Source organism: Vidua macroura, chromosome 6 (assembly GCF_024509145.1).
Source record: "Vidua macroura isolate BioBank_ID:100142 chromosome 6, ASM2450914v1, whole genome shotgun sequence".
Lineage (NCBI taxonomy): Eukaryota > Metazoa > Chordata > Aves > Passeriformes > Viduidae > Vidua > Vidua macroura.
The window spans coordinates 54,104,340-54,129,974 of NC_071576.1; the positions used below are offsets into that span (position 1 = coordinate 54,104,340).

Below are 25,635 nucleotides of genomic sequence, written 5' to 3' on the forward strand. Positions count from 1 at the left end.
GACTGGAACCTGGGGTTGTTCCAGGTGTGTGACAGCATAATCACAGGGAAAAGCACTCAGCCTGACATCAGGAGACCTGGGCTGGACTCCTGCCCTCCTGTGTGACCTTGGGCAAGGCTCTCCAGTGCTAATTTGAACAGCAAGAACTGGAACAGAAATCGCGGCTCTTTGTTTTCTCTGATGTTTAGATTTTAAATGACAAAGGAAAAATAACCACACCTCAAGCGCCTCAGGAACCTGTCCATTATTACTTTACAATGGTTGTGCAGCACAGAGATCTTGTGGCTGTTTCATGAGGAACTCAGAAAAGGTTATGCTGGGGTACAGGAGAGGGCAGTGTTGAAAGAAAATGACCATTTGATGGAAAACAAACCCTAGATTCCTCTTTTCCAGAGGAGGGTTGAGTGATTCTAGAACCTTTTCTCTGAAACACCTCGCAATCATTTCACATATTTACCATCACAATATACCAAGCTAAGGAATATCCTTTTTTTATGAGAGAATCACAGGCATTTAGACTGTCCTGTCCCCAAAGCAGCAGGGTAGCACCCTCACTTCTGCTACCACACAGGTATGAAGTATATTGCAAGTATGCAGTAGCAGTTGACTGGAGAGGAAGGAAAAGAAATTTTTTTAAGTCAAGCTGTTCCATTTAAAAGAATTCACATTTGCTGTTGCGTTTATTTATGTAATTTGATTTCCTAGGTTAACCCTTCAGATAAGGATGCCGAACTGGGGAGGAGGAGCCAAGTGTGGGGCCTGTGAAAAGACAGTGTACCATGCTGAGGAAATCCAGTGCAATGGAAGGAGTTTCCACAAGTCGTGCTTCCTCTGCAGTAAGCTGGGCTGAATGGTTTAACATCACAGCATTCCCATAGCTCTGTATAACTCTTCCATTGAAGCCAGAACATTTATTTTTGTATTTCTTGGCAGGCAGTTTTGCTGCCTTTTACCTGGAGCAATCTGCCTCTTGGGCTCCTGGCTTTTTTTTGTCCAAATATGAGATGGATTTTGTCAGGGACACAAAGGTGCTGCAGAATCCCAGTATCTAACTCCATCTCCAGGACTTTGTTCCTTCTGTCCCACAGTGCAGCACACCACAGGTTTGCTTCAGGTTAAAAAGCCCAGCAGAACTTAACAAACAGCATTCATCAGACAGAAGGATGATTACTTCTTTACTTTTAGGAGATGATTACTTTCACAGAAAATCCTGACATTAGTTTGTTTCACACCAAAAAGCTGAAAGACCCTGGTGTCATCAAAACCTCCCATCAACACTCTGCACGTACCTCAGCCTCCTTCCCATATTTCATGTAGTCCCGTTTCACTTACTCTTTCCCTCCAGAGTCCTCTGTGATGTTGGACTTCCAGGAATTTTGCTTTCTCTACAGAAGAGGTAGAAATTAAAAAAAAAAAAAAAAATTCAGAGAGAAGGTATTCAGCTCTGTTTGTTCTTTGTGGAGAGGGAGAGAGCAAACAATTTGCTAAGAACTAAAGATAGCTGAAGAGTTTCTTTTACAGACAATACTTGGGATTGCAGTATGACTTCCAGAGTGACAGTTTAGGAGCTACTGAATCCAATTTTCTCCCTCCCTTTCTGGAGGGATAGAGACTTCTTATATGGAGGCATCAGACTAACTTTACGTGCTAAGCTGACACAGAGCAGCTCTTGCAGAATGAGACCAAAGGACACACCTGAGCTGTCTTTGCCTTTCTCCAGGTGCCCTAAAAGTGATGCCTTTAGTGATGCCTAAAAGGCCAAGTAAGAAAAGATTCCCTCAAAAAAATTTCAGTTAACTGACAACCTTCAGCCAATTCTTACAAAATAGTAAAAGAAAAATCTCAGTCTCAACTAAGACTTTCTTAATGCTTCCATGTTCTGCCTATAAAAATAAATAGTAAATAAAAATAAAGAGCTGCCCTAATAGACCATAGTTATGAATATTTCTCAAGTGTAGTCTTCATTCTTAGTACAACTGAATTATTTTCTTTTAATGATTCATGATAAACAACTTACATTCATTAGCTCTATCAAATATTTAGTTTGTTGTGGGGCTTTTCTTGGTTGGTTGGTGATGTATTTTGTTGTGGGTTTTTTTTGTTGTTGTTCCTTTATTTGTCCCATGTTTTAAGTCTGATTTAATTATTAATAGGTTAGATACTAAAAATAGTATTCCCATCAGAAATATGTTTAAGGTCAAAACCTAAAGATGCATCTAAGTTGCCCAGCTGGCATATAAAAGGTATGTTAATTGGCTTTACTTCCCCCATGATTCACGAACACTATTCAGCAGCTCTGGATGCCTCAGGATCATGTATCACATTCATGAGCTTTTGTATGAACCACTTACAGGATTTCATTTCTCAACAGAAGGAAACCAATTCTCCCCAGCCTAAACTCAGGCATGAAAACAGTTAGTTTAGCTGCACTTTTGTATACTTCTATACAAAACTATTTCAAATATATCCTCTATTTCACATTATATTTGCCCAGGCACACAAAACACATCAGTATTTTTTGGCCAAAGAGTTCAATTTCAGCAGAATATTATAAACAAAGCAACCTGTTAACACAGGAAGAATCAAACAAGCTAAATTATTTATAAGACTTTCTCCACTCCATAGTTTTTCCCTACAAGTATTGCAAGAGAGAAATTTGTTTCCAGCAATCCCTCCTTCCCATGCAGACTCCTGTTTACCTGCAGACTGATGTTTCACTGACAGCTTTTACCCAAAGTGCAGCTGTGATGGACATTTGGCAAGATCTCACACCATCAACCTGGATCTCCTCAGTGCCAGCAGGAGAACAGGATCTGTTGGCAGATGACAGGTTATCAAAGTTATTTCAACAACAGCACTTCAAGGCCTTTTGCTCCATCTGTTGTGGTGAATTAATACCCTATCCCTAAGGTACCAGAAATAGAAACACTTAATCCACTGCTAGAGTTTCCATCATCCCTTAACTCCGTTAGCAAATACAATTATCATCTCAAAGCTAGACTGTAGTACGAGGACATCAGGTTCACACATTTACAGAAGTGCCTTGTTTTACTTCTGTTAAGTATAAAGGTCTTTGCAAATTATTTCTCCCTTCATGCAAAATAGGGAGGAGGAAAGCCACAAAGATAACCAGACAGCTGGGATGTATACCTAGTTATACTGCCCCTTAACAGCAACCTAGTCTTGGGGGTGGAACTGCATGATCTTTAAAGTCCCTTCCAACCCAAACCATCCTAAGAGTCTGTAATTAAAGCTGCAGAGGTTCCAGGGTGTAAATTCCCTGTGGTGGATAAATTGAATTGAGAGGAGGACATTAAAAGTAAATGTGGGGGAAAGGGTCTAATCAAATCCTCAGGTAGCTCTTCCAGACCTTCCACTTGCAGCCACTTCCAACACTTCTGTATTTCACAGCTTTCTGTTGCATATATGAATTCAGCAAATTTGTGTTCCAAGCTATCAATAACCCATGACTGGAATGCCCTCTGCAAGGCAAGCATTTTTTCTAAGGAACCTGAAGAGAAAGCTTTTGCCTATTTTTTCCCCACTTCTAATAAACCACTGTTGAACAGTAAATAGTTTGTAAGAAGTACTGAAATAGTAATGTTTTAGCATACTGGAAAATAATGGTTTTCAAGAGAGACTCTGAATTGAAAGATCTTTCTCTCTCTCTCTGTGGGGTGGAGACTGTCTCACATTGAGTTCCCCAAGTGGTGCAGCAAACACAGGCATACACTCCTCACTAAGTAGTGAGGAGTGTAGCTACTATATTTTCCCCCATTCATTATTAGTAGTGCTGTAGAGGACATAATTTGTAATTTGTATTCCCTGATGAAAGCTGGGCATTCCCATGACACCTTCTGTCCAAAAGTCTGCCAGACCTTTCTTAGTGAGCTAAGCTGTCATTCTCTGTACCAAAGATCATTTGTAAGAGCTCTGTTTGGGAATGGCTACAGCCACACTCCTGTCATCCCGGAGGAAGTCTGACAGACCTGACACTTGCTTTGCCTTGGTGCCACAGCTCCAACAAACAAATAATGACAAAAAAACCCCAACATGTCCTGTCTGACTTCAGAGAGGAGTCGATGTTAAAGCCTCTTTCAGAAACACACCACATCAAAACAGCCTGGGCTGAGCTGAGAAAGCCCCCACAGACTCAGAGCAAGTATTCTGAGAAGTCCAGATCAATATCCCTGCAACCTTCTTTCAACCTTTATTTAAGGTTTGGGAATTCAGGATGCCCAATTTCAATCTCAAGCCCATTTTAAGCTTCACAGATCAAGATTTCTCTGGGGTTACAGGATAACTTCAGTGTGGCAAAAGAAGGACAGGTTATGTGCACCACAAGTAGTACCTCCCTCTTACTTCAGCAACAGCCCAGTCAAGTTTTATACTGACAAGTTTTATACTGAGTGGCTCCTTTCCCCACATTTTTAAGGCTAAACAAAATGAAATACTAATTGCAATTATTTTAAACCATATAAATTCAAATTTGAAAAGGCAACTGCTGATATGTGCCTTTCTCTCCCTGTTTTCAGTGGCTTGCAGGAAGGCTCTGGACAGCACCACAGTCGCAGCTCATGAATCTGAAATCTACTGCAAAACCTGTTATGGGAGAAAATACGGCCCCAAAGGGGTTGGCTTTGGACAAGGGGCTGGATGCCTCAGCACTGACACTGGAGACCACCTGGGCTTGAACCTGCAGCAGTGAGTCAAACCCCAGTGACAGCTCCTTTTTCTGGTCCTATTTGTCTCTTACCAGGGTGTTTTATATATTTCATTCTGTTTCCATAACAACATCTAGCATAAGGAGCAGAGCAGACTTTTTTACACCCTTTCCTTCCATGGACACAGTAATTCACAGTTTTTAATGATGCTCAGGGTCTTTAAGCCTGCTTTAGAAATTATACCCTCCTTCAATAGGCAATTATTCTGCAGAAGCAGCCGTTATATGCCACCACACATGTAAATATTCACTGCAATTGTAATCTGCCATTTGTAGCACAGTGGTAAAGTCACATTGACCATAGAAAAAGATATTTTTTTTTCCTGTTAGAGGCTAAAATACAGTTAACGTTTTACTCTTAGAGAAATAATCACACTACCCCATGCTGTTAGCTCTCCTCTCAATGGGGGAAATAACATATCTAAATCCTCCCTGTGGTTCTAATAACACTTACAAACAGACTGAGAATGTGTTTGAACAGAGAAATTCTAATGGGATACCATCTTCCAAAAGCACATAATTAGCTCTGACAGTTCATTGTTATAGGATTTTCCTGCAATTCTCAAAGCTGCACATTTCTAAATCAACGCTGCTTCTTCCTTCTGGTGGTCTACTATAAAGAAACCAATTAACCAATATGCTGTGCAGGAAATAAAAGCTTAAACAATGTATTTAACTGTAGCTCCTTGTACCATACAAAGCCATTACCGGCAGAGTTCTGCACCCAAAACTGTTGCATCCTGTGGATAAAATGACCTGTTGCAGTCCAACCATCTGGTAATTCAGAAATCATTCTGTGAAAGGCTTTATGCACAAAGATTTAAAGCATGAAGTCCAGAAATAAAAAACAAAGCTATTTTTCTGATGTAATTTTGACCCTAGGCCAGGTAAGAACCCCAATTCCCTGTCCAAATGTTTCACTGCCTAATGAAACTATGGCATGCAAAACCTGAATTTCTATTTTCAGTTTGATGAGTACCAGCAGATAACCAGTTACAAAGACTAGAGACATATTTTCCTTGTATTTTCCCTGTTACCTCTCAATGAGAGAAAATTGGTTTTTACTTCAATTTTCATTAAATATAATCTTTTGTGCATGTGGCTGCTGCCAGCTCCATGTACTTAGAGCCCAGAACAGGTAATTTCAGAGCTTACAGTACCAGCTTCTCAATCACACAACACAGAATTCAATAGAATACTTTTATTTTCTTCTTTTTTTATCCCCTTTTGCATGTCAGAGACGAGCAATTTAGTATTTTTTATGCCTTATTAAAAAAACAATTAAATCCTTTTTCTAGAGAAGATAAGATTTTAAAGCAGCTTTAAAAACTCCTGTTTTAGGGGGTCACCAAAGCCTGCTCGCCCTTCAACACCAACTAATGCTTCAAAGTTTGCCAAAAAGATGGTAGATGTGGATAAATGTCCCCGTTGTGGCAAATCAGTGTACGCTGCGGAAAAGATCATGGGAGGAGGAAAAGTAAGTAGTGACTTCAGCACTAGGAAAAAAACTCCACTATTTTATAATGGTGAGAAACTATAGCTAAGAGGTCCTTGATCATTTAAATTTTCATTCGTAAAGAAAACACAAGATGAATTTGCAAATTCCTACGACAGATTTAAAATCTTGTACTTTTTGTAAATCTTTTTCAATTTTTTGCTTCTTACTGATGTCTGAGTACCAAGCATAGATTACTGTACAAGCTGACTATTCCTCCATCTCTGGGTATATTTATAAACATTTATGTGTAGTGGCAATTGAAGATATATTAGACAACGTAACTGAAAAATGGCTAACCCAGAATGACTAAAAACGGAATCCACAAGATCTACAAATTAATTTTAATCTTTCCACACCACACAAAGCAGTACTTCTTTGTTTCTTGCACCTGCTGGCCATGCACTTTCTGTGCCACACAATGAATTATCTCCCCTTGCTCAGCCTTGGCACAAGACCTGCTTCCGCTGCGCCATTTGTGGGAAGAGTTTAGAATCCACGAACGTTACGGACAAGGATGGAGAGCTCTACTGTAAAGGTGAGAGTTGCAGGGAGCTGAATGGGGCTACAGAGTCAATCTAAAGTTAGTCTCTTTAGACCTAGGATTGACATTGTGATTTACCTTGCTGTACGCTTAATACCCCCCAAGAAATTCCATTTTTGACTTTTTTTAACAACCTTCTGAAAGCAAAGAGCTATGGTAACATTGCAGTTGCAGCTCCTACTATTAACATTTAAATTTTAAAGCTATAGTTTTTCTACAAATGGGAGAATCTCTCAAATCTGTCAGACCTTCTAATAGAGCACTGGCCATATCTGCCCAGTCTCACTCAATAAAATAAAAAATCCACAAAGATACAGATATTTGATCCACCAAATCAGAATTCTTGCCAGTAAAATTTTAAAGATATTTCCACTGCATTGGTAGCACAGAAGATAATGCAAAAAAGGTAAATTACACATCTAGATGTTCTTCTCAGATTCACAAAGTTCACAGACTTCACTTGACTCCTAGAAATAGCTTAAGGGGAAAAAAAGTACGTGAAGCTTTTATATACAAAGCTAAACTTTATAGATAACCATGAAGAATACTGGAGTTCTGTGACTTTGGGTACAGTCTGTCAACCACAAGTGGATCAAATGAGCATATTTGGAGAAATATGATCACCGTTACCACTTAGTAGAATTGTGATAAACAACCATGCACATACTAACCAATATAGAGTTCAAATGGAATTACTTAAATGCCCATCAATAGTTTCTGGATTATGCTCCAGTTCTTAAAAATCTCTGGCTTACTGTGTCTTACTCATCAGACTAAGTTTTACTGAACATTTTCAGATAGAAAAGTAGTATAATGAAAGTATTACTTAGATGTAAAAAATATATAATTTCTTATCTTTCTTTGAGATCACCAGGTGCAACTTCTGTGTAATTCAAATACGTAATACCAGTTTCACTATTAAGACCTGGATAAACTTATGGGAAATACACTATTTCAGATTTCCTTCCTTTTTATGAACTTAAATTTGATAGTAATTTAAAAATGAAAACCAAAAGACATTTACCTCTGAGACCCTTCAGAGTACCATTTACCTCCCACTCCTTCTTTTGCAGTTTGCTATGCAAAAAACTTTGGTCCCAAAGGAATTGGGTTTGGTGGCCTCACTCAAGTGGAAAAGAAAGAGTGTGAATGAGAAGAAATGGATGCATCAGACTCAAACTGCTGTTGATGACACCAAGTGATAGCTGTCAAGTAAAACATTAAACAACACATTGCTAAGCACCTAGGGCATTTGATTAAGATTTTCCTCCTTGCAGGAAAAATTTGTGAGTTGTATCTTAAGAAATTCTTATAGTAGATTAAAACGGTACAATGATAAAACTAGATTCATGTTTGTGTTTAGTATATAAAGACAAGGAACCTCATGGAACATTATTGCTTCTTAAACTAGTACTTGTCACATTTTAGACTGGAATTTTAGAGTCATAGTGCCCCATTATGAAAGGGATCCCTTCTGGAGTGAAGGGTCCAGGTGTTCCCAGTTAGATTGTATTTTCGTTTTTTCACAATGTTAACCTGTCTGTATTTCCACCAGTCTCCTAGTTGAGTTTTGAATATGCTGGCATTTGTGTTAGAACAAGTAGCTGTTATTTGCTTTGAGACAATTAAAAAGGATTTGAAACTATCTTTCTCTGAGGGAGGTATTTCTAAAAAAAAACCCAACATTTTCTTAGAATACAGTGTTATAAGTTTTGTCTGTTTTCAAGCTACAATAAATTACTTGCTGCTTCACATTATTTTTATTTGTATTTGCTTGTGCTTATGCATTCTACAACATTTCAGATAAATGGATTTCACCAAGATGAATGAAACCCCTCACAAGAATTGCATTTCACTACAGTACTTACGATGTCTAGTCTAGATGGTATCTGGCTTTAATTTCCTGATCTTGAACTCTTTCCCTGCTGGTTTTCATTGTTACCTACTTTGACTTACATTCATATCACACTGTCCAGCTTGTCCCTCCTTTTCTTGGGAGCGTGGTTGGCATTAACTATTACAGATGCAGTGGGGAACAATTCCCTCTTTTTATGTACATTGCTATCTTCCATCATCAGCTTACCCATTTTCATACCCTAACAGGGCATATATATGGGAAAAATATAAGGCAAAGAGTCAAGCTCCTTCTTCTGGTTTTGTGCCCACCCACTCTCAAATACCTCACTGGTCACATATCCCTTGAATCTATTTCAATCTGCAAAAATACACTTAGAAGTATGAAAGCTCTATTTTATTACATGTAAACTCTTCAAATACAAAGGCTTAATAGAGATTTTCACAGCATAAGCAATAAAATGACAATGTAATTGTAATATTAAGTTGTTAAACATGAACACTCACCTTGATTTTCAAATTTAATTGTCTTTTGTTACCAGAAAAGTAAAGCAAATGGTATCAACATAATTTTGAAATTCTGTCCCAAAAACTTACCTTTAAAAATATATATATTTGTGTCATCTCCTTACATAAAATTTTAAATAGTTTCAGCTCAAACTATACATATACAGACACACAGTGATTGTTCCATATACAAATCTGCTGCATCTTATGTAAGGTAAGTTTAATATTTGAAACAATGATAAAAAATAAAAACAAGTGGCTTCAGAAGAATTTGTAGAAATGAACAAAATATCTAGTTTTATTTAGCTTTCAGCTCAACCATCTTAGAAATTAAGCAAAACTTTACACAGAATGAACATTTTTCTCCCTTGCCAGATGAAAAAGTTTGTATTGCTTGGTCCAGTCAATTATGTTGGGTTTGAACATACCAAAGCAACCGCACTGAAAAAAGTCTGCAAGATTCTGGAAGCATCCAAGGCTGAAAAAAAGAGAAGAATACGTATTCATAAACCTAAAAAAAGAATAATGCAAGCACGAAAAATACCACTTCACCATGAGACAGTTCTTGAGATATTAACCTGTCAAGGCAGACAGCTCAGGGAGAAGAAACAGAAGACCTCTCAATTGAGCATTATTCCTTTGCTGAACTTTTACAACATGTTTTACTTTAACAAATGAGAGTAGATTAAGTTGAACTCAAATATTTAAAAGTTAGTAAGATCTCATCTGTTAGTATACCTGAGGTAACAGGGAAACCTTGATACCAATTTCTCTATCAATAGAGCTAAATACTGCAGAAGAACTCAGAAAGGGGCCAGTTCAGACCTTAATTCTCTTTCTGATCCTACACAACAGACACAGAGACTGATGAACAAATTTTTGGACAGCATTCCCTCACCCCAAAACCAGTGTTTTTGCATTTATGAAGCAGTGAAGCAAATCAGTACTGAAGAGATAACATGCTTAAAACACTCTATTCATTACTACCCACTTGTATGGAGTCCTCCTGAGTGAAACAGGATGCTTAGAGGATTTTCTCTGTACAAGGAGATTCATTCTTTCATGTGAGGTCAACCCCAGGAATGCAGTCTGATTGGAAAAAAACCCATAAGTAATGGTTACAACATGAACATCACAAATTAAAATACTAGTGAGCAAAAGATACTTATAAAAAGGGAGTAGCGGGAAAGAGCCTGGACATATCTAACAAATAAGTAACCACTGCTATAACTGATGACTGAAAACTGTCTTTAAATGTCACTTGGGCTAAAACAGAACCTGTCAAGCTCTAACACCAGCTTCCAGAAAAGGCAAGTTTAATTGGGATGTTTGTGAAGACTGTACTTTCACAGATATCTGCAGAAGTATAAGATCTATCACAGCTAAGTACCAATCTCCTCAGATTTTTGTCTACATTCTACCACACAAAATGGTAGAAAAAGATCCCTTGATCCACAATGACACTAAATGCCATAAAGCAGTACCTTTTCAAATCACTGTGTATGAAACACAGTAGTTAAACTGTAAATATCCTCCCTATCTTTCTCCAGTATGATATGCCACTGTATTGGATATTGCAAAAATGTAGCAGTACACATCTAAGATTGTGGAGCTTTTGTTTTTTGGGTTTTTCTTACAGAACAAGATGTAAAACAAGCCCTTAGCTCAGTGTGCTTAACATGTATTTCAAAGACACCTCTTTCCTAAGAGCTGCTAAACAAGCTGTTTCACAGATGTTTTAAGACAGCTCTTCTCAATTTTATTTGCATAGCCAAGCTTTTCTCTGAGAAAAACGTAAACAAGAAATTTGACAGTCCTCAACAAGATAAAATCCAGGTCATATATTTTTACAGTAGCAGAGAGATTTAATACAGTCTAATGATACATGGCTGAGCTCTGCCACAGAATTTTCAACTCAGGAATAATTGTGTTACTGAGCTTTTGTGCAGTTTTGGGGGCATTAATACCAGTTCTATTAGTCAAATAAATTTCTTGTCTTTAAATACAACTTTTTATAGGCTTGTAATTTTGAGTAATAAAGCCAAAGCTCAGTTATAGGAATGATTTGCAGACTGTGATTCTACTTCCAACAGAGAAATGCTGAGTGCACAAGCTGAACCTGTAAAACTTCAAGGTCTGCCCTGAGATTTAAGAGAAGCACCTTGCTGTGACAGTAACCAGGGAGAGCAGGCACAGAGTTTTAGAGGCACAAATCATCCAGGGAAGAGCTTTAATTTGACAAGAAGCATAAACTGAAGGAAAACATTACCTGATAAAGCTGAACAGTGAGCCACACAGAGGCCCACAGGGTGTGGAAACAGGCTACTGAGGAGATGTAGGAAACCCAGGGAGAGCAGGACACTGTCTGGGTGAAGTACGTCCATGCTCCATCTTGATGGAAATTTGCTGCACAGTGGTTGGACCAATCTGACAAGATGCACAATCAGTTAATTGTGTTTTTAAGCTCTTAAGAGCTGAGGAAAGATTATTTGCATGAAATTAATATTACATAGCAACATCCTCTAGAAATATCATGTTTCATCTACCCTGTTGCCACCTAAAAGCACCCACACAGATGTGTGAGTGCTTGCTATTCTGGCCGCACAAACTTTACGCTCTGTGTTCATGATCCACAGAAAAATGTCCTTGTTTTTAAAGGTTGGTGCTATAGTAATTCATCCTCAGCAACTATATTATAAGGGCTTTTCTCTCCTTTCCAATAAATTTTTTAATTTTACAAAGTAACAGTTCTGATTCATTAATGAGACAATATACTTTTTTCTCTTCAGAATTAAACTACTTTAAAACTAAAAAGAAATATCTGCATTCAGTGTGGATATTCCCAAATTAAAAAAAAAAAATCAATCAAGCTTTTGCAATAATGTATTTACAAACTTATTTTCTGTTACAGCAAAGGGCATCCTAATTAAAACCTGTCACCTGACCTTCTGCCACATGGCTTCCCTATTTCCTCTCTAACAAAAATGCTTCCTGCTATGTAATTTTCCAATGGATATCCCACTACAGCAGCATCTTTGTTCTTGCTCAATACAAATGGAATCAGGTATCTGACCAAAGACTCAGATAGGATACATTTTCACTTAAGCTACACAGTAACATCACTGCTGAAATAAGGCATCACTTGTGCAGGTTGCACTTGCTGGAAATGAAATGCTGAAAAATAAAGAACACCCAGAGATGGATTTGAAAGCTAAATAAAACTAAAGTCATGGTTACATACACTGAAGAGTTCCATAAAGCAGCCAGACACCAGTCATTGTCAGGAAAACCAGGAACAACAGGTAGTAATAATGGTTCCCAATGCCTGAAATTGAGGGAAAAAAAATTTAAAGTTGAACATTTTAAAATTCAGCAGTACTTGCATTTCTACTAAAGTTAGCAGGAATAAAAAGAGTCAAAACCATTTCTTATTTTAACCTCTGCCATTCACAAGAGAGCTTGGCAAGGCTGATCTCTCTCTCAACTTTGTCCTGTTAGTTCTGATAAAGTCAATCAGGATTTTTCTCCCCTTCAGAGCATGCCGTCAGCTGTTTTAGTCTGATGAGACCTAATTAAGCAACCACAACTCCCTCCCATGCACAAAAAAATTGTCTCATATACAGAGAAGTCTAAGCTACTCAATTTGCTGGACCTTGTATGCTTCAGAATTGAAAACATACATGTAAAACACCGAAAACCCTAGACCTCTGTCAGAAAAACTGTTACAAGAAGGTATTTTTTTAAATTACAATGTTACTGTTCAAAGCTTTGAGACAACACATCAGAAGGATGTCTCAGCACCTTGTAAATAGCAAACATTGCAAAAATAGCATTTAACACTAAGAAAAAGGCTGTTGGCAAAAAAAAAAAAAAAAAAAAAAAAAAAAAAGAAAAAGAAAAATATATTGTTACAGAAGTGAAGCTCTCATCTTCCTATCTTGAGCATCACCAATAATGAGCCAGAAAGGAAGAGAGAGGGCAAGAGGGAAGAACACAAGAATATGGAAATGCCCTGCAGGGTTATCTCAGTGGTACAGCTGCTCCACTCAGAACTGTCCCTAACAGTGACAAGGGGTAATGGAAGTTCAAGAGGACACACAAGTCCAGCCACTTCCTGCAGTTCATTCTCCTCATCCACAGCTACTGCATTAAAATGTCAGACTGTGCACACTTGTCTAGTTCTTTTAGTATCTACTCCTGGACAGATTGTCCAAAAAAGTTTGTCTAATCCCTTTCTGAACCTACCGATATTGCCTGTGTCTGCAAACCCTTACAGCAGCAAGCTCCAAAATTTCCCTGCCTGCCACGTGGAGACATTTCTCCTTTACCAATTTTAAATCCCTAGTTCGACTATGACATGCTTGGCTAATAATTCTGTATTCATTTTAGCCACCATCTCAATATTTTTTTTCTTTCCTTTCTTAAAGTCTCTGTTCCTGTTCCTTCTCTCTCCAAAGAAAGAGTTACAGATTGTGTAGTATGTGATCTTAGGGTGACCACTCTAACAGCCCCTAAATAATCTCTTTCTCTCTTCCATCTAATTTCCCTCTCCCACCTATCAGAGTCCTTCAGTATCAACAGGCTATTCTTGCATCATATGTGCTCTCTCTTTAAGGGGATAAATGTTATCTCTGCAACTTTTAAAATATGTGGCATTTTCAAATTTGATGAAACAACACATTCTCACCTATGCACTGTCCAGTCCACAGAGAATGCTGATCATATCTGGCTACACAAGCTTGGCAAGCAAAGCAATGCACAGATCTCAAAGGCTTCCTTACCTAGGTGAGGAGGAAGGGAAAGAACATACTCATAGCAGAAGCATCTACTTTGCTCAAAATTTAAGGCATCATCTTACAGTTACCACCACATTTTGCATAATTATTGTGTCATAGACCTCACAACACAGAACATAGATGAGAACCATACACCTTAATTAAAAAAAAAATAAAAGATGGAATTTTTAAAAATTAAGATTAGAATCCAAGGATCTCAAAGCATCTCTTACCACTGTAAAAGAAATAAAGAAATCTAAACAATACATAACAAACTACTTGTGTAACACTTTAATGACAAGCAGTGAGGAAAAAGGATTGTTATGGCAGTATTGAGTAAAAGGCAGGTTCACAAAGAAAATAAATACAAAAGCCCTACTTACAAGACATGATGTGCAAAATGTTCTGAAGTCCAAGCAATCAGCTTCTGCAAGAGCTATAATGTTCTGAAAGACAAAGTATTTTGTGCTTGCATTTGGATAACATTTCCATAGGCGCTATGAAAATTTCTACATTAGGACTTTTGCAGTTTGTATTTTAAGTGCTAAGCACAAACAGGAATAAGAACTTGCTATTTAAAGAGGTGCACAAGAAAAAACAAACTAGTAAAGACTAATACAGCTTCACCCACACAAGATTACTCAGAAAAGCATTTCTGTGTTGCCAAAATTAATAAATTATGTGAATTAAATATGCCTTAAAATGAGATGGCACCTCTCATATAGTCAGCCAGACTTCAGGGAGATGAAGCCTCCTCCTTTACAAGGACACAACATTAAATATGTTAAAACTGCAGTTTATTCTCCCTGGGAATTGGAAGAAATACAACCTCAATGAGAACCATGAGATCACAAACAAAATGCTTTCCTTAACCCATAGGTTGGAGAGACCAGACACTAAATTCTCTACTGACTGGCTGCCCATGATTTCTTTTGGCCACTATAAAATAGTTAGGAAATAGCATGTGAGTTGCACAATATTCAAGCACAAAAACCAAACCATTAAACACATCTTCAAAGCACACGATAAAATTTAAATAATTACTATCATATGATATATACGAAAGCACTGTGACTATTTTTTTCTAAACAGAGACAACTGAAGCAGAAACCATGCAAAACTTACATTTTTTAAATGAAGTTCTATGTGAATTCATATCACAGATAATACCAGTGGGTCTGTACAATTTTTGGCCAAAGCTCACATTTCAATGAGAAGATAGAGGCAAGGAAATTATAGCAGGACAAGGAAGATAAGGAAACAAGCAGTAGAAGGAGAAATTCTCCAAGATCTGTGTTGTTAAACAACATTGCTAAAACCTCTTTAAGGAAGAATATTTCACTGCTTTCCAGTTTAACAAAGCTGCACATGATGACAAACAACCACTAGAAGTGGTTGATACATGTTGCACCGCACCCACCCTTCCATTTGTTTTTACAAAATCACCTACCTCTTTTCTTTCTTCTTCTGAAGTCTTTATATATCCAGGATCAGTACTCCAGGTTTTAGAGAAATAATAGAGAAGACCCATCATGCTGAACACAACAGTGATTTTAAGAATTACATTTGTGATATGTGATAGTCAGGTTAAGGACTATATTCTTATAACTCATAACACCACTACTCGTCAAACAAGCAAAATATTCTAAAATTAGTTAATACTACTTTACAAGCAAGACACAAGAAGAAAAAAATTACTTTAACTTTTACAGTGGGATCCTTTCTGTCCTTCCAAGGCCATCTTATTAGAGAAATTGAATATTCTGAGCGCTGAAGAAGACTTTTACAACTGTGTAAACCTGCATCACAATATGGCTCCGCGTCATCCTCCTTAAAAGTCCTCCAGACTTCTGCCTTTGAATATTTCAGAGGTATGAAACAAATCTGATTGCTTTTTTCCCCTCTGAAGCTTTTGTACTTTATTTTGTACTTTATTTTTTGTACACAGTCAGACATGCAGAGCTATTAAGCTTCTGGCAGCTGTAAGATTCATTTGGCTGCTGCACCCACCCCTAACTCAAACAGCCTCTTACTCAGTCTTATCTTGTCCCATTCATTTCAGCCAAAAGCAACTAAATATACTCATTCAGAAAAATGCAACTGAAAGTCATCCTGAAACTATTTTTGTCACACAAAAAAAAAAAGCCCAAGCACACACTGCTAAACACTTCTGAAGGTAATGGGACATTAGGAACACCATTTTTACACTATGAACTAAAACCATCTGTGTATCAGATGACTGGGGAAGAAAAATATGTCAAGATTAACTGTCTCTACACAGCAACAGAGGAATGTGGAGTGGGACAAATTTCATACAAATTAAAGTCATGCATCAAACTTGAGAGCTCAGGATGCTAAAGAACAGTCTCTGCTGCCACCAAGGAGCAGGCAGAGAGTTCAAGTCTGAATTGCATCTCCAGTGCCCCCTCAGTCACTCCATGAACTCCAGTGAAAATATTTTTTAAAAAGTTGTTTTGTCTTATGAACTAACAACACTGCAAACAGTTCTAATTAAATTAAAAGTGATAACTTATGAAATACTAGCACAAACACCAGCTGTGTTTGTTACGATGCAGTTGCAGAGTGCAATTAGAGAAGTCAAAATGATGGTGTGTTTCTTGTGGATATTACTAGTCAATTTGCACTGGTATTGGTTTTTTGGAGCTCAGAGAAATCTTTAGTTAGAATGGCTGGATTTCCATTCAGTCCAGAGGAAGTTTGACAGATAAATACAGCTAACTAAAATCCTGAAAACTTTTAAAACACCCAGATCTGTCACCAGCCCCAGAAGGAAAACATATTCATGAGAAAAAGGGTTGGACAGTGAAATGGAAACCCATGCACTGGCCCGTCTCACCAACCTATGGTTAGCTCTTCAAGAATATTGCTATGCTCACTATCTTCAGCAAAGTGTCCGACTCAAATCCCCAACGGTGGAATTTTTTTTCCTTTTAACTTAGATGACACCAATAAAACAAACCTTAAACCTTCACAACAATTCAATAACACCATTTCCATTTATCCAAGCATGTGTGTGAATCCCCAGCAGGAATATACTTGATCAGTTCATCAAAGTTAATCCTGATAATTCCATTAAGGACATTTTAATTGGAACAGTACAAGAGAAAATGTAATTTAAAGGCTGAATTAAAAATTAATTCAAATTGTGTAGCAATACATTATAGCTGCTTTAGTATCAGTCTCTTCACCCCAGGTTGGGCCTCTCCCTGGGGTTCCCCTCTCGGGGAGGGAAACCCTCCTGGAGTGGTTCTGTGTCAGGAAAAGGAGATGCACAGGACTTTTTCAGTCTTCAGCTTCTTGTTTATTGTTATCTTATCTAAAGTTTTGCACGCTGTCTATACCAGACTCTGTGTGTTGGAAAAGCACCGCAAAAATGGCCAACAATCTCTTGTTACAAGGTCTTTTAAGACTAAGCTATCCAATTAAGAAATGACACCTAGATTATTTTCCCTTTTAACCCAATAACTGATCCCTTGAAGCCCACAATGTGGACTTTTCTGCTCAATTACAAGACATCACCCAAACTTATGAAGAAGGAAGAAGGCGAAGAACAACAACCTGCCTCCGCCCTAAAACCTCCAGCTTGTTCCCATCTACAACATACTAAAAATCCCAAAACCTACATTTCTTATCCAAGTGACATGCCATACTTACTCTCTATAATCTATTTCACACTTTTGTGGACTCTAGGCTATCTCGAAGTCTTGGAAACTTTCTCCATGAATGAGGGTCAAAATCAGTGCTTCTCTAGGGGTCAGGTCCCCTCAGAGCAGACAGAGAAATACTCCCCGTGCCCTGGGTTCCCACACTTTAATACAAAATTATTCGCAGTTCTAAGTATCTTCCTAAAGGCTTTTTCACACAACTTTATCAATAAACAGATGCCCACTGTGTAACAAAAGAGCAGGGCACTGGAAAGAGAGCACAAACGACTAAAATGTTTTTGTACTCATCAGTGAGAAGCCTCTTTAAAGCAAGTAAGTGTCAGATAGAAATTAATTCACTGTATACTAAAGATTCAGTGTAACCTGTGAATAAAGTCAGGAGACTAGACAGTCTACTTTGCAGGAACACAAAGAAATTTCTTCCTTTTTTTTAGGGAGGTGGTGGTAGAGGATGTTGTTTTTAAAGGCAGGAGCATGAACAGCACCAACTGTCAAGTGCTTATAATGTTAGAAAGAAGAGATGCTTTCAGTATTATTATTAAGATATGTGTTACCCATTTATACCACATGACAAAATACATCACTATACAACAGTCTCAGTGAGGAAGATTAAAGAGTGACATGGAGATGCTAACAGAAACCATTAGTTTTATAATATCTTCATTCTGATATTCCAGTAACATATAAAATAGGTCAGGTTATAAAGAAGACAAAAATCTATAGACACAAGAAGGTACAGCATTTTAGTCTATGTGTAACTTTAAAGTAATTTTGCCCTTTCCCAATGGGATTAAACCAATCTTACCGGACATTAACAATCACATGGAATTATCTGGTACTGCTCATCACAGTTTACACAACAAGGTTTAGATTTACAAGAAACTCCAAGCAGAGTTGCATTTCTTCAGTTTAAAGGATATCAGGCAGGAACCAGAAAAACCAGGTCATGGACATCCAAAAAACTGAACTTAGCAGAAATGCTGTGGGAAGATACCTTAGATTCTTGAGCCCCACGAGTTGCCTGAAAGAACATTAAAAGTAATAAATATTTTTCAAAATATATTTGAAATATAAATCCATAGAATATAAATCATCTGTTTTGTAACTGTAAGAACTTCATGAACACGGTTTATTTCAAATTGCTCAAAGCAATCAAGAACTGTCACTCAAAAGCATTCTTTATCCATACATATAGGGGGTTAACAATGCAAAAATAAAACTGAAGAGTGCTCTGTTCCAGCATAATATTATATATCTGAGAAGTGCTGTAGGACTGGGTGAAAAGTCCCATCTCTGTCTATTTGCACACAGATAGCATTGCCACATCAGTGACCACTGACTTTGTCAGGAAAAGTGAGGAATGGCTCAGGATAACACTGGGAATCTGGGGAGCAGGAGAGGGGATGGCTCATTAAAACTCATTTCGTGACAGAATATAGCAGGAAAAAAGTTGTGATAAAGGACATTTCTGAGCAGATATCTCAATGTCTACCAGATACAGACCATCAGTAACACTCTGACAATAAAATTAGCTAACAGGCTGGGTTTGGGGTTTTTTTTCAAATCTTTGTGTGACAAGAAACTATTATTGTGTGCACCTAAATGCATTAAATTATTATAGTCATTCATTCTAAAAAGTACATGCATTTAAATTCTTCACACACTGTGCAACCATTTCTCAGGAGGTATCTTTTATATTAACTGAAACTAAACTCTGAAAAGAATTATGCAACAGATGCTTTTTGAAGTGTCTTTGACAAGTAAGTATATAAACAGAGAGAAAAAGCCACAAACCTCACAAACAGAGACATCACAAATAGCAGGCTGAGAAGCAAACCTCCTTTTAAAAGCCAAGAATCAGAACTTAAGTCCATGACGTATCCAATCGCCCACATGAATGTCAAGAAAGATGCTAACATCAGGAAGAGCTGTTAAAATTATTATTGTTAAAATATGACAAAGTACTCAAGTAGGTCTTACTTAAAAGTATTCAGTTCATGTAATGAATCAATACATCAAAAGCAGGGGTGAGGTATGACATAAAACTCTGACCCAAACCACTCCATTGTGCTTTTAAAGAATTCTATTTTGTGCATCCAATTTCAGAAATTACTCTTCTTAGAGTTAATTTGCATATCACTCTAAGCACAGCATGCTCTAGTTTTATTTCTATTAGTTATTACTCAGGAAGTTACCTCATATTTCTCTACTATTTTCAGTAACCTGTTATTTCTCCTGTTTCTCATTTTTTCTTCCTCTTGTATCATGTAAACCATGAAGTGATTCTGACTTTGATAAGCAATGTCAAGCGGTGTCTTTCCCTTTAACAACAGAGAGGGTTATTTATTTATTTATTACTTAACACATAAATACTCTCACTTTTAACAAAAGCAAGAAATTAATATCATTAAAACAAGACTAACTGGGCAGTTACTTCCCAGCCCCACCTCCCCCTCCACTATTTTTTTAAGGTAAAGGTAAGCTAAATTCAGAGTGCTAACATGCTTAAATCAGAGCTTCGTAGTTCTGAAAACTGATACTTATAAATAGATTGTATCTGTTTATCTGTTGCACTGCTTCCAATAACATATCTATATAGTACTTTCAACACTTATGCTATCAATTTCTACAAATACTAAATCAAAGCATTTCATATATGATAACCTTTTGAATGTACAAACAGGCATTGCCAGACACCAGCTTTCTCAGGAGCACATTCACTTCATTAGAAGTCTTTACAATTCTGACTGAACACTAATAAACGTATTTTTAAAAATCTGCCCAAGTCCTCATGACAATGTCTTTAAGTAGAAAACAGCCAAATGAAGAAATGAAAAAGAAATTAAACAAGGCCTCGAGAAGATGAAACTAATTAAACACCCCAAGAAAATGAAACAAAAAAGAGTAAGGGAGCAGAATCTGCAAAGGACACAAATACTGTTGGGTGAACACAAGGCTTGGCTGTTCATTACACAAAGGTTGCAAAGAACTTCTGCATTCATACTTTGAGCCACACCTCAAGAAAGGTACTAACTCCCTTTTGGGAAAGGCTAAGAACACCTGCTCTTAGCCAAACCCTGCTGCAATTTACATCAAACACGGAGAAGACTGAGATTTTTCTTTACATTCATGCCACATGGGATAAAGTATCACAAAGGAAATCCTACCTTGACATTTTTTATGTCCAGGCTGGCACCAGCTTCCAGCAACAGATCCACTGCACTAGTATTTCCTGAAGCTATTGCCCAATGCAGTGCAGTATTCTTTTGAATATTGTCTACAGCATTGAGAGAGGGGTTAAACTTTAAGAGAAACCTCATGGGTTCTGGTCTAGATGAAAATAAAGTAGAAGAGTTAACAAATGGAAGATAATCTAGACTGGAAATGAAACTTTTGAACACTTTATAAAACAACAGTTCCCATCTGTGAAACAACAGCAGATATATAATGCCTTCTCACAACCAGCTGATCAATGGTAGATCCATGTTTAGAATTCCATACCTGCCTTGGAATTTTTTCTCCAGATGATGTTACCTTGCCATTTTAACAAATATGAGGTACATAACACAGATTATATCTTCTACAACACCATAGCTTGTATCTCCCCATTTCATTAGTTGTAAATGCATTTCATTGCATCCACACCCATTTGTTTTCATTTTGCAGAAAATACAATAAGGCTGCAGATGATTCAGCCTCAAACCTAAAGTTCTTTTAGAAATTCTTTTCACTTTGCTATATTCAATGAGCTATTCCAAACTCTGGATTTCTGAAACACCTCATATTTTAGTACAAATGGAAGGGAAAGGAATGTCATTTAAAAAAAAAAAAAAAGACAGTAAGGAAAATTTACCTCACTGCTTCTTGAGTACAATACAATAGACTCTTCTCCAGTTATTCTCTACTTACCCAGTGGCTTTTTGTGCTGTTAACATTAAAGGTGTTTGTCCATTGAAGTCTGCTGTGTCTATGTTCTAAGAATAAGATAACAAGCAAGTGATTACCAGTGATTCCAGGAAACAGTGGAATTTGGGGCTATATAACTGGCTTAGCTTCACTAATGAACAGAAAAAGGACATAAAATATATCAGCCAAGAAGCCAACACTCATTTAAAATTTTTTCCTCCTTCTACAAGTCTTACATGTCATTCCTTTCAGAATATTCTGAGTTTCCATTTAAGGAAATTTTTAAGGGAGAGACTCCACTAAGGATATTTTTAAGTGAATCATGTCAACTGTATTTCTTGTCCTCTTTGCAAAGAAATACTATCAATAAGAAGGACCTTGTAAAGTAATGCTAACCATGTCCCTTGTGTAAATAGATGTACATAAAAGATGTACAGGAAATACATAAAATAGGTTTATTAAAACAACAAAGAAGGATTACGTATCTCAAGACATAGTTAAATATCTAACCTAAATTTTCTTCTTTCCTCTTTCTGACCTTTCTCCCTTCTTCACAACAAAGGTCTCCTTGCTTCCTGCCTCCATCCATCATTACATTACATTAGCACATATTTACTTAAAAGAATTTTTCACTTGGGTATTTTTAGTAGAAGATAGGTGGACCAACAACTTCATTAAGCCTGTGATATACACCACTACATCTACATTCCAGAAGTCAGTTACTCTCCCTAAAAAGAATTTCATGAGAAAGAAAATAAACTTAGCAAACTTTTAAATCCTAACACTAGATTGTTTCTCAGAATCAGTCTAGATCATATAAGAACTCTCCTGTCATTTTAATTAGCATGCTGCTACACTTGCCATTAACTCTGTTCATTTCACATATAAGCTAAGAGACATCAACTACCATGGATACAACACAGAAATTTCTAATGAAATTTCAGAAAATTCTAGACTTATCATTCATTCTGCATTCTTCAATTTATGGACAACTGCATAGATTATTAGTTACAAAACTGTAATCAAATCATAAATACTTCATCATGTCTACACATCATATACTGCTTTTTGTTCCCACGTTTAAAAGCCATTGGTTATTTCACAGCACCACAAATCCACACAGCCATAACAAAACTCCTAAACATGCTGAAATGTAGGTGAATCTGGATGTGAGGAATGACAGGAATAGGGAACAGCATTTTAAAAAATTATATATACAAATATAAAAAATATCTAAGTTTGTCTCTGCTTGTAGCACATAAATATAGGTGTAAAATCACTGTTTTTCATACAGGGAAAAAAACCCAGTTAATTCTGAAATGTCTCCTATGCAAAAGCAGCTACTCGTAAGCAGAAAACATTTGGGGCATCAGCAACATACCTGGCCTTTTGCTATGAGGTAGGCTATGATGGGCATGTGTTGGAACAGCACTGCTAAATGAATGCTACTGAATCCTTCCCCATCAATAAGATTGGGATCCGCTCCACATTTCAACAATAACATCACCATCGGAAGGTGTCCTTGTCTACAACAATATGTGAAATGAAACTATAGAGATTATTTTAAAAATGGATATTTTAATGAAAGCACTGCCTTAATAATTCTCACAGGCATCCCACAAAATATTTCAGCTTCTTGTGGCTTTATTCAGAAAATCATATTAAATAAATACAGCCTAATAAATGAGCTTAAGGCGAAGCATTTATTAGGACTACGGTGGTTATTCTAGAGTAACTTCTCCTGTGAGCAGTCATCCAAGCCTCTGACTCTGGCAAAAGACTGACAGTCCAGAAGAAAGCACTCATCTTCCAACAGGCGACTTCCCACTCAGAGAAGTTTTCCTGGAATAATTATTTTTTTATTATGTTTTCTCCAGACAAGCAGTGCTTTGTTCTCTGGACCTCAGAAAACGCTACCACAGCTGTAAATACCCACAGATTTGCAGTTAGGGCTTGCAAGCAGCACTACCTGATGGCCCAGTGCAGGGGCGTAGAATTCAAATCTCCACCGAGCTGATCCACTACCGCACCTTTGGAAATGTAATATCTGTGTAATAATAACACAATAAGGTAATAACAGGCACAATAAAATAGCAAAACATTATACTAAAGATAATATAGCTAAAGGAGCAAATGACTCATAATAAAAACTTCACTGGAGAAGCAAATGGACAAAAGTGGTTTAGCAGTAAATAATGCTATTTCAAGAAAATGTTGAAGAAAAACTAGAGTCATTAGCAAGGTATTCCTAAAATCAGCTTTCATCTTTGTTACAGAAACAAACCCAGGAAAATCTAATGACTTCATACACTACATGATTTCACATATAAAGAAACGGGCTACCTTTACACTTCAGTGACATTTTCACTAAGATAAGTACATTAAAATTTGAATTCTACCCTTTTCTTCTCAAGCAGCACATTCCTTTGTTTTCAAGTACAAAAGCAACAAAGTGATTGTAGGTAACAGTGGCAGAATACACTGTATTACTGTCACAGGGACTCCCAGCTTACTTTACCAGCTCCTGTCTGTTGTTTATTGCTGCCCAGTGAAGAAGAGTCACATTTTCTTTGTCTGGTTGTCGAACATCATACCCTGCTTCTACCAGTTCTTTGCATCGATCTAGCATTCCATACCTTGAATGAGAAAGAAAAAAAATCTATTTACTTATCATTTTTTCAGTATTCTCCAGTCTGGAGATAGTTGCATCCTAAAGAAAAAATACATCTCAATAAGCATGACCCAGCAGTTCCTACCGAAGCAAATTCCACATTACATTCAATAGAAACCTTGTAAAAAGAGTGGGGCTGTGCTTTGATAAGTTTTCTACTTAAACAAAGCTGCTTGAAATGTTTTTATTTACAATAGCAACAGTAAGTTATTTTTCTTCTTCCACTACAGGGAGAAAATGAAACTGAAAACGTTTCCTTTGTAAAAATATCCAGCCTGGCTCACACTTGAGGACACTCCCACCTATTTCAACACTCTGCACACTCAGATCATGTACTTACTGCGTAGCCTTGACAATATCACAGGTGCTAGGGTCTTCAACAATGGGATATGGGCCTGGGAGACCTTTATCTTCATGGATGCTGTGGCTCCTGTGCATATGAGGTCGATGAGGTCCATGGCAATGGCTTTTACACTGGCGGTTAACAAAACAATTATTAACCATTGTTATTTATCGGCTGCACACCACACACACCTCCCCCTTTACCAGAAGCACTCACTGGGCGTGGTAAATTCTGTTAATACAAACGAAGATGTTAATGCAAAGCATACTTAAAGCCTCCTGGTAAGAGACCAATCCTTTAATTTGCGGAGAACAGTAGGGACGGGGTCAAGGTGCATCAGGACGAATTACAGAGGCGTTCAGTACCCTGCAGAGCTGGTTCCCGACACAGCAGCCTCACCCACAAAAGCGCTGCCACTCCAGAAACCACAACCTACGGCCTTGGGGAAGGTTTGAAACGCACTCGGCAGCTACGGTGCCACCCGTGCAGCCAGAAACCCGACGCGAGGGAACAGACAAGGCACACGCAGGGCACGACACGGACGGCTCTTGCCCGGGAGCCCCCGCCAGACCCCGGCGGCACCGCGGCCGCCTCGGCCCCGCCCTCGCCGCCTGTCAGGGGCCCGCGGCCGCGCTCCGCACCCTCAGCCCGGCAGCGGCGGCTCCCAGCACCGCTCCAGCCCCGGCGCTGCCCGCGGGCTCCCCACTCACCGCCGGGCCGCTGCCCGCCATGCCCGCGGCCCTACAGCTTCCTGCTCCCGCTTCCTGGGCACGGCTGCGGGGCGGGGCCGGGCACACACGGCCTGGGCGGGGCGGCTCCGGGGCGGGACCGGGGGAGTCCGGGGAAGCCCCGGGGGGCCGCCCCTGAGGATGTCCCTGCTGCTGCGGAGCCGCTTGGGCGAGCAGATCGGCGGCTCCCAAGTTTGTAAAGTTCTGCCTGAAATAGCTCCTTCCCTTTTACCCCGGCAACCACACTGAAAAACTCTTTCGTTTTCGCACAGGATCCCCCCGGGTGGCGGACATGGCGAATTTTCTGCTGGCGAATTTTTCGGGGCTTGTGACTCAGCAGCCGGAAGGAATCCCTTGGTGAAGGCTCTGGAGCACATCTGATGAGGAGAGGCTGAGGGAGCTG

At 38.2% G+C, this 25,635-nt stretch overlaps 2 protein-coding genes across 3 annotated transcripts; one reads left to right on the forward strand and one right to left on the reverse strand.

Annotated features, from left to right (window-relative positions):
• The first annotated feature begins 242 nt into the window (after nucleotides 1–242).
• Nucleotides 243–8,433, forward strand: CSRP3 (cysteine and glycine rich protein 3). Of its 2 annotated transcripts, none has more exons than XM_053980445.1 (6): nucleotides 243–310; nucleotides 706–836; nucleotides 4,536–4,704; nucleotides 6,065–6,200; nucleotides 6,663–6,756; nucleotides 7,836–8,433. In XM_053980445.1, exons 2-6 carry the CDS (start codon nucleotides 725–727, stop codon nucleotides 7,913–7,915), a joined length of 591 nt encoding a protein of 196 aa, XP_053836420.1. In that variant the 5' UTR covers nucleotides 243–310; nucleotides 706–724; the 3' UTR covers nucleotides 7,916–8,433. The 2 variants fall into 2 exon arrangements, with proteins under 2 accessions (XP_053836420.1, XP_053836419.1); XM_053980444.1 differs by lacking the exon at nucleotides 243–310 and adding an exon at nucleotides 357–571.
• Nucleotides 8,434–8,998: 565 nt separating this feature from the next.
• On the reverse strand, nucleotides 8,999–25,386 carry ZDHHC13 (zinc finger DHHC-type palmitoyltransferase 13). Its single transcript, XM_053981185.1, has 17 exons — nucleotides 25,215–25,386; nucleotides 24,502–24,635; nucleotides 24,004–24,126; nucleotides 23,460–23,537; nucleotides 22,872–23,016; nucleotides 21,494–21,558; nucleotides 20,752–20,914; nucleotides 19,780–19,905; nucleotides 19,379–19,512; nucleotides 18,505–18,605; nucleotides 15,349–15,473; nucleotides 14,282–14,344; nucleotides 13,811–13,904; nucleotides 12,365–12,448; nucleotides 11,393–11,550; nucleotides 10,115–10,212; nucleotides 8,999–9,601 (listed from the first exon to the last, which is right to left on the reverse strand). The coding sequence occupies exons 1-17, from the start codon at nucleotides 25,233–25,235 to the stop codon at nucleotides 9,466–9,468; spliced, it is 1,848 nt and encodes a 615-aa protein (XP_053837160.1). The 5' UTR covers nucleotides 25,236–25,386; the 3' UTR covers nucleotides 8,999–9,465.
• Between the last annotated feature and the right edge of the window lie 249 nt (nucleotides 25,387–25,635).